Raw genomic sequence first — 13,839 nt, forward strand, 5'->3', positions numbered from 1 at the left:
GGTGGACATGCCCCAAAGTAAAAGACTTCTGAGAAAAGATTTATAATGAGTTGAAGAAAGTGTTGAAAAACACATTTATGAAAAAACCCAGAAGCCTTTTAACTTGGAATAATAGGGGAAGAAATCCCCCAAAAGGATGTTACCTTCTTTTTGTATGCCACGACAGCAGCAAGAATCTTAATTGCAAAATACTGGAATAAACAAGAATTACCAACTATAGAAGAATGGCAGATGAAGATGAAAGTCTTTATGGAACTTACTGAACTGACAGGGAGACTCCGAGACCAGACAGAAGAGACAGTGGAGGAAGATTGGAACAAGCTTAAACTTTATTCTTGTAGTGTATAAGAATTTGAACTTCTATGGAAGAAAACTTTATTAGGCTTTAGGGATGTAAATAGATGTTAGGAGAAAAGTTAAGGTGAATGTAAGGTATTTGTTTTGAAGTAAAAAAATGGATAGAATGATAAGTTGTTTAAATGTTTGAAATGATGATTATGAAACTGCTAAAGAAGATTAGAATTAGAAATGGAAATCAGTCAGGGGGGACTTGGTCTCAAAGACAATGGTTTGAGAAGTTAAAGAAAAGTTTAAATGAATTTATGTATTGTTATTGTTTGTCTCTTTTTATTTTCTGTTTTGTTATAATGTTATATTGTTGTTGTTTTTTTAGTGTGTTTATATTGGCATAACTTAATAAAATTATTATAAAAAATAGAGTTAGAGGGTGGGAGCCATGCATGTCCATAGAGGGTGGGGGCAGCAGGGCAACCACCAAAACTGTAAGCTAGCTTTAGAACTTAACTGAATTATCTTTGCATGGGCAAATAACTGGAGCTACAAAGAACTCTTGCACTAACTAAATGCTAACTCGTTTAAGAGTCGTTTTTTAACCTAGTAAGCAAGGCGTAAGGAAGGCCAAAAGAAAATATGATAATAAGTGACAGTCAAAGTTTCCAAGCCATAGGCTGGAGGGGATTTTGGACCCCACTCTGCTAACATCCATGTTTTTGCTTGAGAGAGAAGATGTGCATAAGGAAAAGACAACTGATGATATAGGCCTTTCTAAACTATTAAGGAGGAAAACACCTCCTGACATGAAATCAGAGCCATCCACCAGTGTTCTGCAATCAGTACTACTGTAGTTAACATTTAGATTTACTGTTTATAATTGATTTCCATTACTTACAATGATGTGTCACTTTTTTCTACCAGCTGAGAATCAGGAACAATATCCATCAATTCATCTAAGTGAAACATAGACATAAAATTGGACTTAAAATCTTCATCTTGTTAAAGATTTTCCATCCAAATTTTATTTCTTTTTAGAACATTTTTTAAAAAATCATTTTTATTAAATTTTTCACATCAACAATCCAATCATATCACATTAATTATTCCAAATTATACAAATACGTATCGGTTAATCCAAATATTCTGCCAAATTAAAAAATATTTTGCTTCCCATGCTTCAAACTTGGAGAGTTCTAATCATAATCATAATCATAATCATAATAGTAATAATATATTATTTATACCCCACCCATCTGGCTGGGTTTCCCCAGCCACTCTGGGCGGCTTCCAACAGAAAAATAAAATACAGTAATCTATTAAACATTAAAGGCCTCCCTAAACAGGGCTGCCTTCAGGTGTCTTCTAAAAGTCTGGTAGTTGTTGTTCTTTTTGACATCAGATGGGAGGGCGTTCCACAGGGCGGGTGCCACTACCCAAGAAGGCCCTCTGCCTGGTTCCCTGCAACTTGGCTTCTCGCAATGAGGGAACCACCAGAAGGCTCTCGGTGCTGGACCTCAGTGTCCGGGCAGAACGATGAGGGTGGAGACGCTCCTTCAGGTATGCTGGTCCGAGGCCATTTAGGGCTTTAAAGGTCAGCACCAACACTTTGAATTGTGCTCGGAAACAAACTGGGAGCCAATGAAGATCTTTCAAGACCGGTGTTATGTGGTCTCGGCGGCCGCTCCCAGTCACCAGTCTAGCTGCCGCATTCTGGATCATAAATTACTGCCTTTCTAATCAATATAGTCCAAATCCTTTCCAATAATTCTGTTGTTATCCTTCAATCTTCTACAGCCTCTGAGATATTCCCACAAGTGAGTTTAACCAAGCATATCTGTTTCTGTGTGGATTTTATGTCTTTGATTCTCTTCCATAAGTTTGCAGTGTCTCCTCACGCACTGAAATTTTTGCTGAATCCATCCAAGAGTCTTATCATTGCTGGCAGCCGCCATCTTCCGACAGTTCCAATAAATCAAGTCCACGCGTCTGCTCTTTAATTTCTCAAAACCGGATACAAATTAGTCTTTCCAGGAAAGGCCAGCCAAGTCAAAACTGAAAACACACATCCAATGACATATTTATGGCTCCCTCGCTCTATGACTGTTTGTCTGTAACCCGGTTTACTTCAAAATGGTGGATTCCCTAATTAAAACTGCGTCACATCCCACAAATCTTCTTGAAACCGTCCACAAGGAATTTTAACAAGCTCCAGCTGCTGATGAGATCTGCTTCTATTTATTTAGGGAACCTTCGATCGTCTTCCAAGCGTATCAGATCATAAAAACCTTAATTGTATATATTTTCATTTCCACACAGTTTATATTTTAAATGCCATATTATATCAACGAATTCCCAACTTTCCATTTCTCGCTTGTTATGGATGTTAAAAACGGTTCATCCAGGGGAGTTTTGTTAAGTAAAATCTTAAGGCATAATTTTTTAAAAAGTGTCTCCCTCCCCTTTCTGTTCCATCCGACATACCACTCTGTCTCTGATGTGATGTTTCCTTATTATCTCCTCAGTGGCTGGGTTTTTTGGCAGAATCTTTCCCCTCCTCGTCCGAAGCATGTCCATAATTTTAATCCAATTTTTCATCTTAAATCATGGTACTTGATGACGCTTGCTGGGACAGCGTCCGGGAGATCCAGACTATCTTGAGGGCTTTCCATCCAGTGCCCCCCAGCCCCTCCTTCTTTCCGAATTTGGTACCGAGTTAAATCAGCATCTGCGGATGAGACTGCATCTCCCCCTCTCTGGGGAGATTTCGGGATGCTGCTTACTCCCATAACAGCCTCTAAATACCCCTTGATGTCGGAACGATGGAATAATCAGCCATCTTCCATCGCGCCTCAAGCGGAAGTACCTCTTTTTAGAACATTTTAACCCACTCTTCAGCTGCAATAGCTGCATACAATCAACTGAAATGAGACAAATAGGAAAATAATTTAAAAAGCAGAGTGAAACGTGTCAAGCAACTTGCCTGCTTTTTGTTTTTCACTGGTGTTTAAAACTTCCTTGTAAGGCATGTTGAAAACATTTTGAATTGGAGCTTGCTGTATATAAAAACAATAGAAAATATTGATGTAATTAGCAAGCATTTATTTTCATCTGTTTCTCAAATATTGTTCAAACCGTTTCACAGGTTCAAGCACAAAATACATAAACTCTCAAAGATCAATACCACATATCCTAATAAAACATTTTTTTAAAAAACGTACAGTACAATACATGCAGTACATGCATGCCCAGGGGAAATACTATATAGTTCAATGGGATTTATTCGCAGGTAAGTGTGAATGGCCTGGACTAATTAAAGGGAAATAAATATGTTAGGTAATGAAAAAAGCAACAGTAGACAGACAAAAAAGCATCTTCCTCCAACATACTCCTCTTTGGGGCTTTGGAGCAGAACTGATGGTCCAAGCTCAATGAAGGTTGGCTGGATTGACATTCTACAGAGTGTGGTATAAAAATTAGCCTTTTGTGTTTGCATTGCTCTGGAATTTAATGATGATCTATTTTGCAATACAGCTAAGCACTCCAAAGTCCACTCAGTCTTGATTTATTAGATGTATTTTAACTATAAATTAAGCTTCTGAAAGGGAGCAAACAGTGTACACAAAGATTCAGTAAGAGCAAAATTAATAGCTTTGAGATTTCTACCTGGCTAAACTAAAAGGAAGTGTAGGACAGCTATCACATAGTTGTGTCATAAATCCTTGGCCAATGTGTTCTCCAGTATCAGAAACCTGGTCCCAGCCAGCCCATATAAGAATGGGCAGCTCTTTGCCATATGTGCGGTTTTGAAGCTTCCATGTGAGTCTACCCTAAGTTACGCAAACATATAACTACCTTTTTTGCAGCAGAATTATTCTTTCTTACAGACTTGGTAACCAAAGATAGAGGCACATAATCATCTTCTTGGTTGAAATTCGCTGCTCTTCCCTCAGTTATTGAGAAAATATCAGTTCTTCCCATAGAGCTCGTCATTTTAAGAGGTGCTTTAACTCTGCCTTTCAGTGGAGTTGCTGGAAACAAATCCACATTTGAATTATTTTAATGAAGTTCGCATGTTCTGTGTTGTTTGTGCCAAAACTGCAGCAAATGGGCTTACTACAACTTGGATATTGAACAGAGCAGAACTATTACTCTCTCAGTTTTAATCTTTAATCTGGAACTCATTACATACCATGGGGGATCTCACACTATACTTTTCTTGCTTCACTTACTTGTGGGAACCAGAAACACCTTGGAGTCCCAAATTCAATTTAAAAATAGAAAAAATGTTTATTTACAGAATCAATATGGAGATCTGAGCATGTAAAATAACACATGTGAAGTACCAAATGTTTACAAAAGATTAAATTGTTTCGTTCAAATAAAGAGATTAACACAGGCTACCCAGATCCTGTTGGTCGAACCAAAAAGTTATACTTTAGAATAGGATTAGAGACAGATATAGGCAGAGAGCAGGAATGTTACTGTGAACATTTATTTTAGTGGACATGCAGGATACATTCAGAAAAGTAAGAGTTAGTCATCATCTAGGTCAGCCAGTGGATACATGTCCAGGTTTTGGACATATCACTCAGCTCCGGAGTCTCTTCCCCTGGTTCTGACCGTGTCTAAGCTGAAGTCAGAGACCCAGAGCATAGTCGTGGCACAGCAGGACTGCCACATTCCAAGCTTTTAAGAGCCAGGTGTAACTGAGCTGGGTGTGTGTGTGGCATTTAAGATGACAGTCACTTTCCTTAAGTAAGCAACTTGGGAAACATTAAAAATCATATTGGAAAGATTTGCCAACACACTTTGAAACTTAACCTTATAATAAAAGTGCTTTTAAAAATAAATCCTATTTCAAATATAAGCCTACTACAGGCACAAAACAATACTGAGGTCCACTTTCATATTATGCTGATCTCTTAGTTTCTTACATTTCATAAAAAGCTATTGTCAATATCAGAATTTGGCAAATCTGCAGCTGATCAATCCAACTATTAGGACTACTGTCTTTAAGGAAAATCTGTCTCCCACTGTAAGAAATGTAGCATTAAAAGGTAAGAGGAATACCGATGAACTTGCTTGGTTTTCTAGATTGGAATATGTATGGGGGTCAACTCTAGTGTTGAGAGACAGTGTGATGTAAGAAAGAGACAGAGGATTAGCCCAGGAAGATCTGGATTCTAAAACCAGGTTGAGGGACCACAGTGCAGTGGTCAAGCACATTCTTTGCATGCAAAAAGTCCCATGTTCAACTCAATCCAACACATTTCCAGTTAAAAGGGTCAGGTAGAGGTGATGATAAAAACTTCTGTCTGGAAACATGGCTATTGCCAGTCAAAGTAGACAATACTGGGCTAGATGGACAAATTGATATAATCCAGTTTCCTATGCTCTTAACCCACCTCTTAGCCAAGAAGCTCACCTTGCACCACTCACAAAATCTTCTATCTCTCATAGAGGTGTTTTGGGGGCTGGGCAGAAGGCTGGGGACAGAGGGCATCTCCTTACAGTTAAAGGTCAACATATAGATTTAACCATTTATTGACTTTAAAAGCTTAAGACTCTGCTACTGTAATTTGATGGTGCCTTTGAAGAGTACTCAGTATCTATAACTGCAATTTGCCTTATGACAGAATGGGCCATCAAAAGCATAGATGATTATAACTTTCTGCCAACAATACAAAATGATTTTGACTATTAAGTCATAAATCACTGGGTTCCTAGTTGAGGCAACTTTGCACAAAATAAGGCAATTTTCAATTACTTCTGCAACAATTAAGATCAAAGCATCGCCTGATTTCAAACCACCGTGAATCAATATCAAACAGAAAGGGCACACATTACTGTTCTCTGGCTTCTCCATAATTATAGACTCCCCTCCCCAGAGTTTTGCCAGAGCCTATCCTGTGTCCTACATAAATGAATAAGAAAATGCTTGTGGAAACCATTAGCAGGCTCAATAAAGGCAGCCCGTTATTTGAGGTACATAAAAAGCAACTACTGGCTGATAAAATTCAAATAAAAAGATGCTTCATTGCTACTTAATGCTGGAAAGTGCTGAATACAACATTAACATTTGAGATTTAGGAGGAAGGAACTATATATTCTATTAGCATCTAAGGTCCTCACATATGCACAATCATCTTTCTTTGATATATTTCACATTAAAGGAGGCATTAAAGAAAGTCAAAAGATTAAATCTTTAAGGGTACAATGACTTATGTTGCTTCTGGTGTTATTGTTTTATGCCTTATTTTGGATTTGAACACTAGCAGGAGGATATCCTCACTTGGTTTGCTTTACTCACTCCAGAAGGCAGAGCTGTTCAAACAAGGCAACAAGTATGCCCCCTGTGAAGGCCGGGAGGAACGAACTGCTTTTACCAGGGCAGGAGAAAAAACTGAGGAGATTCACTACACCTCCCACAATTCTGCTTTCCTGCCTTGTCATAGCTTGTAATCATTACCCAACCCAGTTAATGCTTCCTTAACCCACGTAAATGACTTATTTCATGGGTTGTGGTGGCTGAGGAATCCAGGAGCTTCTTGGCATGATTCTAAAAAGCTGTTATGGCTGCTTTTGGTCCTAAAATTGTGGGGGGTGCCTCTAGACTGTAGCGGAGAGCATGAGATCAAATCTAGTAAAACACCAGGTGTCAGGTCTGAGAGACTATTCCCAATGAGGGCTGACTTTGGTTTAACAGTGTGACAGAAGGCAATGTGGTCCCCAACTGTTGTCCCAAGACCTGTCACACCCAGTGGCAAAACTCCAGATGGGAGTACATAGCAGTATTGTCCTAAAAACTGTGCTTTTGAGCAGCAAGAAAGGCTTGAACCCTGTTGGACTGGCAGTAGTGGGGCCATTGTGGTCTGAGTCACCAGGGTTCAAGAAGTGAGGGCAGTGTTAAGTCATCTTGTCATCTTATGATGGGTGTTAAGGGCTCATTCTGATCTATGTGAATTCATATGCCGATTGTTGCAGGCAGAGCCCTGATTGGGGTATATCAGCCATTTTTGTACAGTTTGGGAGTTTTCTGAATTGTATTTTTCCCTTGCCTCCTAGGTGAAGCATATATGTCTGCCAACACAACAGAGTCATATCTCCCTCACACCTAGCATAACTGGAGTACTGGATTGCTCTGCCCAAAATCTTATTAAGGATATTTTATTCCCTGTCCTGGATGTTGATCATAATTGTTGATGTGTTGTAAAAACAAAGCATTTTTCAAAGCAGATGGCAAATATGACAGTAAATTGCACCTTACAACATTGCATCTAACTTACAAGTATTAACCGCTGGTAATGGACTCTGCATACACAACCTGGCAGTAGATAGCACCACCATTGATGCCTCAGATACTTTCCTTTTACCTGGATTAATCTTGAAATAAAACAGAAAAGCATAATTTAAAATAATGTCAATCTAACCGTGCAATGTAATATACATCATTTTCCTTTGCATTTTATTATACAAATTACCTTGGATTTAACCGTTTGGAAGTCCCCCTTATTAAGTTTCTGATTCATTGTTTTCTGTGTCTGAAGATGCTGATGTGGTTGGGAATGAGTATCTTTATCTTCCAGTGGTTTACAGGAGTTTTCTTCCAAAGGTGATACTTGACTTTCTGGTACAATAAGCTGTTCAGTATTTTTTTAAAAAATAAAAGAAAATCCCAGTTCAATACTAATAAATTTATTCAAAATATTTCAGATGAACTTAATGGAGAAAAAGATAGAAGGGAAAGCTTTGATTTTGGGTGCTTTTCAGTTTAGAAAAAAAAGGCAAGTAATGGGGAGCATGATTGAGGTGTATAAAATTATGCATGACATTGGAAGTAGGATTCGAACATTCACATGCAGATTCTGAATAAAATAGTAGCCCCAAAAGTATTTTGTTTAAATTGCACACATGCAAACATCCAGCTGTTCTGCTGGGATTTATGTGAATGGATGAGTCACTTTTAGGCTTTTGAATAACAAGGTTTTCATGTGAAAGACTTGAACAGATAAAGAAATGATAAAATATACACCATCTCAGACTATAATGCATACCTTCCATATTTATTAGTCAGAAGCTTACTTTTAATATTGTCCCCTTATAAACTGAAATACACACCTGTGATTCACTTTCATCAAAAATGACATGTACTGTTGTTTTGGCAACTGACATGGTATTCTTCTTCGTAAATCCCTGAAAATATTTAGTAGTAAATATTTCACAATATAATAGAAAATACAAAATACAAATAATTTATAGTAAGTAGGAAAAGCTTTACTTTTGAAGTTTAGGCTCTTTACACAAAGAAAGAATGCACTTTTCATATTATAAAGGGCTTTTTTTTAATGAGACCGCTTTTGGTGTAGCAGTATGTATGTGAGTGAGAAATTAATATTGTGTGATCTCCACAATCAAGACCAGGACATAGCTGACTTCCAATGGTAAGCATAAGGTTATTGGGGATGGCTGTCTCTAGTTTTGTACATTTTAATGTATTATTGTACATTTCTATTCTTTCCCCCATTTTGCTCAACAGTTGCCTACACAAATCACCACTGCTTTATTCCGTGCAGTTTCAGAACTGGAAAACTCTAGCTTAGTTTGGGACAAGTGCTTGCATGCTGTGTTCATTTAGGAATAGTTGGCAATACATAAATAGAAACAAAACCAACTATGAAAAGAACTATTTAATCACTAAAAAGTGAAATGTCCATTTTTGTTTCAGTTGCTAGATAGAGGATAGATGAGAAAAGAAATTGGTTTTACCTGACGTTTATTGGCACCATAAACCTTCAATGCTGCATCCACAATTTCCAATGCTGAATCAAAATGCAGCATTATTTTCTCTCCTTCTTGGAGACCAATATACATTGGATTGTGTAAATGTATTGTCAACAATTTCTTTTTGTCTTTCTCTAGGCAAAAATGAAGCGTGTTCATATTAAATTGCTATTACTTATACTGTATGTTAATTATTTGTAAAAATTGCAAAAGCACACAGCATTCAAATATACTTTAGGGTTCTTGTGTTGTTTTTTTTAAAAAAAGGAATGAGTAATGATCATACTATTGGTTCATTATGAATCCCATCCTTCCCTTTTAATAGAAATAGTAACTGTGAATAAGAAATAAATTTATGTGCTCAATACCTTCAATAATGTATGTTTTTACTTCTTCTTCAGGAATACAAACAGTTTCCCACTGATGAGCCTAAAAATAACATTTCATGAAAAGGGGTGAAAGTTCTTACTGTATTTTTGCTTGCTTGCTTAATATGGTGTTAAAAGGCATACATTTCAGGTTAACAACTAATTCTCCTGGAGCACTACTTTCAGAACACTGTGGAGGATAGTGGACCAGCATGTCAACAAAATCTCTAAGTGATCTGCCAGTTTTTTTCTGTTACAGGTGCCACTTTCCACTCACTTTTTATACCTGCTCCCTTCACCCAGCTATCCAAAGTGGGCACGTGGGCTAGGAAAGTTGCTACGTTTGATTGAGGATATGGACACATCAGCTGGAGGAGGAGCAGGACAAGTCCATGCAGCCCCTTGCCACACCTAGTGTAGTTTTGAAAAAAGTCTACATCTACTAGATCCACTCAGCTACTCTAATGTACCTTCATAGCAAAGCTTAACTGATTTTCTTTGCATGCTAAACTATCCCTAAAAAAATAATACAATAAGAAAACTTAACCTACACTATCATCCACAGCAACATAGAAGGATACACTTTTGCTACCAGTATTAAAATCAATCCAAAATTCTTCAAGGTTGTCATCTGCTGGTATCTGTAGCTAAAGGAAATTCAATCAAAATATAAAATTATAAATGAATGTATAATGGTTTAAGATTTCTTACTAAATACACAATAGTTTTATTGAACAGGTAAGGCCTGTACACTCTCAGCTTGCACATAGTATTCAGCACTTCATTCCTCGTCCCCTAAAACCATTGTTCCTAATTACATTTGAGACAAGAAACTGTAGTGTAATGTTAATTTACTAACCAGGATCAAACTGCTAGTAAACCAACATCAAAACATAGTTCTCCATTTCAGAGGTAATGGGGAACTGTAACTAAGATGCCAAGATGCAAAGAGGACAATGTTAAAAAGGAAGAGATGTGGGAGAACCACTAGTCAACACTCATTTCAACATTATTAAATTTAATAATCTAGGAATGCCAGGTTCAAATTGGCCCAAAATTTTAGGTTGATGTCAAATTTCCAATGTCATACATAATAACCAATTTGCCTTTTCATTCTAAAGAATCTATAATTTTTTGCCAGTCTATCAAACACGTATCTCTGTTTCAATTTTAACCAAAAACATCAATAGTTCTAATAAAACAAAAGACAAAAGAAATGAATTTACCTCATGTTCACAAAGCATAGCTGATAAACAAGGATAGGAAAAAACCCTGTCAAAAAAGTATTTACAGAATGAAGATATGCTCATTTCCCACCTCATCACTCACACAGGTAATTGTTCCCACTTTCCATTATATTTTCAAATGGGGAAAAATTTAAGCTCCTGCTTATGGACAAAACATTTCCTTAAAAAATGTTTATATATTTTCCCGACCTGGTTGGAAGATTCTATTGGAGAGATTTTTGCCTCAAGCAAAAGAAGGAACAAACTCCAAAAAGTGGGTTCCTGTCATATCTTAACAAGATCGCTTTTCCACAAAGAACCGGCAGCCACAATGACACTGCTGATCTGGGTTGCTGTGGAGCAGTTCTCTGATATTTTGCAGACTTCAATAAGAGACTTTTCTGCAGAAAGCAGTGACCCATTGCATAATCTGGCTACATCCAGTATAGGACCTTATCAAACTGCCAAAGTTGGCCTGGAAGCAGTTTAGCAGCCAGTGCAGATCCTTATGAAAGGTCATATCACTGCATGTGCATATATCTAATGTTGCATTCTTCTCCAATTAAAAAACTGTTTTCCATTATTATTCTTATTAATTACACTTCTACCACCTGACATCAAAAGATCTTAGGGTGGTTCATTGCTAACTCCATACCTTCTTTTGTCTCCAAGAATGCCATTCACCTGGTTTAGGAACTTTCTGCAATCCTGTTAAGGAGAAAAGCAGCATAAGTATTGCAATCATACCTTTGCTTTGAAATATCCAGTATTTGAATGTGACTTACTGTTTCAAACTCAGAATCCTTAATTTCTTTAAATGCATTACTAACAAACTCCATTGAAAACCATTGGCTTGCCAGTTCTTCCCTCTGTTTTTCTGATGTCATTCTAAACAAAGCTTCTGCAATGGCAACTTGGAGGTCATAGTCTATAATGTACATGAGAGGGATATTAGCATAAAACCTCCTTCCAGGGATAAATATTACACTTGCTAACTAGTTGCTTATATTTTTTAAAAAATGACACAATGTATGATATACTGAATAAATTTATGATTGCCATGTAGCCAAAACTGGGCTACTGAGAAACAAAAAGGGAGCATGAGCATGATTTGGGGGAACTCAAGGTTTGCAGAAGTAGGTATAACCTTTAGAGAGAAAAGCCTCTAAAACAGCCCAGTGAGGACTGAGCATACACAGTAGATCAGGGGTCCCCAAACTAAGGCCCGGGGGCTAGATGTGGCACAATCGCCTTCTAAATCGGGCCCGCGGACGGTCCAGGAATCAGCATGCTTTTACATGAATAGAATGTGTCCTTTTATTTAAAATGCACCTCTGGATTATTTGTGGGGCCTGCCTGGTGTTTTTACATGATTAGAATGTGTGCTTTTATTTAAAATGCATCTCTGGGTTATTTGTGGGGCATAGGAATTCGTTCATATTTTTTTCAAAAATATAGTCCGGCCCCCCACAAATCTGAGGGACAGTGGACAGTGCTGAAAAAGTTTGCTGACCCCTGCAGTAGATGCTTCATGAAGCTGGAACGTGTCCAGAGGAGGGCAACCAAAATGGTCAAAGGCCATTGGAAACTGCAATAATTAATGAATTATTGAGAACTCAAGAAGGGGGTACGAGAAAGTCCTAAGTGTTTAGAATCGAATTGAAGTTGAGAAGTATGATAATTTTTTTTTGTTTTTTTTCCCTCCCTTTTTTTTCTTTTTTCTTATTCTTTTTATTTTTGCTGTTCTTTTCATATAAAGTGAGGAATATTGTTGTATTAATATTGAAGAAACAAGATTGTCATATTATTTTCCTTTTTGTATTTTTCTTTGTGTAAAACCTAATAAAAATCATTTATTAAAAAAAATGGTCAATGGCCTGGAAACAATGCCTTATGAGGAACGGCTTAGGGAGCTGGGTATGTTTAGCCTGGAGAAGAGAAGGTTAAGGGGTGATATGATAGTCATGTTCAAATATATAAAAGGATGTCATATAGAAGAGGGTGAAAGGTTGTTTTCTGCTGCTCCAGAGAAGCGGACACGGAGCAATGGATTCAAGCTACAAGAAAGAAGATTCCACCTAAACATTAGGAAGAACTTCCTGACAGTAAGAGCTGTTCGGCAGTGGAACTTGCTGCCAAGGAGTGTGGAGTCTCCTTCTTTGGAGGTCTTTAAGCGGAGGCTTGACAGCCATCTGTCAGGAATGCTTTGATGGTGTTTCCTGCTTGGCAGGGGGTTGACCTGGATGGCCCTTGTGGTCTCTTCCAATTCTATGATTAGAGTCCTTGTGTGCCAATGGGGATCTCCTCTTCAAAGAGTGGAAAAGGCAAATTTGAGATGCCTTGGATTGAAGATGAAGAAAACAACACCTAGCAGATTGTGAATACAGCTAGATATTAACACAGAATACATATTTTGAATAATTGTTATCTACATAATTGGCAAACAGAGAATAAGAAAACCTCTCCCTTTCATTTTAGTTACATCTTACATTTCTATGATCTTTAATTATTGTTTTATTTCTGTTAATTCTATCTATATTTATGTTTTGATTTTTGAAGTTCCCTATCTTAAATTAAAGGAAGATGCATACAGGAAAGTGATGGAAGGGCCTTGCATGAGAGGCAGGGTAGAGAGGATCTCCCAGTGTGAGAAGCTGGAGGAAGCGGGGAAACCTCCCAGGTGAGAACTAAATGTGTGAACTAAATGCTTTTGTCAAATTAATGTTCATGTTCAAATGTGATTCTTTATACTGTTAACATTGCCAATATGGGCACAATAGCAAAACTACCATACTTCTGTTACATTATTTAAGCTAATAAACATAAGTATCCTCTGTACTTACCCCCAGCTTCCAAAATTCTCTTTCCCATATCATTCCTGCAAAACAAAATATTATGATTCATGTTTTTTTAAAAAAAATAAAAATATATACTTTTGTTTAATTATTGTGCATCCCCTTCATTGTGATATCCACAATTAAGAAAATCTTATTCCAAAAAGTCTTTTTTTCTGTTTATTTTTTGGGCTGATTTTTGTAAAAAAACAAAAACAAAAAAAGTTTGGTCTATCTTTATCAGGAACACTTGAGGGAACTGGGTATGTTTAGCCTGCTAAAGAGGAGACTGAGAGGAGATATGATAGCTTTCTTCAAATATCTAAAGGGCTGTCA

The 13,839-nt window shown here is 37.3% G+C and overlaps 1 protein-coding gene across 8 annotated transcripts in view; it reads right to left on the reverse strand.

The window, feature by feature from the left end:
• Positions 1-13,839, reverse strand: part of SYCP2 (synaptonemal complex protein 2) — a 52,857-nt gene that overhangs the window by 28,677 nt on the left and 10,341 nt on the right. For 5 of the 8 annotated variants that reach the window (XR_015951190.1, XM_060277329.2, XM_060277328.2 and 2 more), the window contains 13 exons: positions 13,513-13,547; positions 11,455-11,597; positions 11,325-11,377; positions 10,670-10,715; positions 9,995-10,090; positions 9,444-9,504; positions 9,061-9,209; positions 8,413-8,487; positions 7,776-7,934; positions 7,581-7,677; positions 4,147-4,322; positions 3,275-3,347; positions 1,190-1,247 (listed from right to left, as the gene is read on the reverse strand). Coding sequence is in view for 7 of the 8 variants with exons in the window: in XM_060277329.2 (XP_060133312.2) it covers positions 1,190-1,247; positions 3,275-3,347; positions 4,147-4,322; positions 7,581-7,677; positions 7,776-7,934; positions 8,413-8,487; positions 9,061-9,209; positions 9,444-9,504; positions 9,995-10,090; positions 10,670-10,715; positions 11,325-11,377; positions 11,455-11,597; positions 13,513-13,547 (1,221 nt within the window). In the remaining variant the exon portion in view is untranslated. The remainder of the gene's footprint in view (positions 1-1,189; positions 1,248-3,274; positions 3,348-4,146; positions 4,323-7,580; positions 7,678-7,775; positions 7,935-8,412; positions 8,488-9,060; positions 9,210-9,443; positions 9,505-9,994; positions 10,091-10,669; positions 10,716-11,324; positions 11,378-11,454; positions 11,598-13,512; positions 13,548-13,839) is intronic. The other 3 variants (XM_088674700.1, XM_088674699.1, XM_088674698.1) reach the window with 2 other exon arrangements.

The sequence above is a fragment of the Zootoca vivipara genome, chromosome 7 (genome assembly GCF_965207765.1).
Source record: "Zootoca vivipara chromosome 7, rZooViv2.hap1.1, whole genome shotgun sequence".
In the NCBI taxonomy this organism is placed as follows: domain Eukaryota; kingdom Metazoa; phylum Chordata; class Lepidosauria; order Squamata; family Lacertidae; genus Zootoca; species Zootoca vivipara.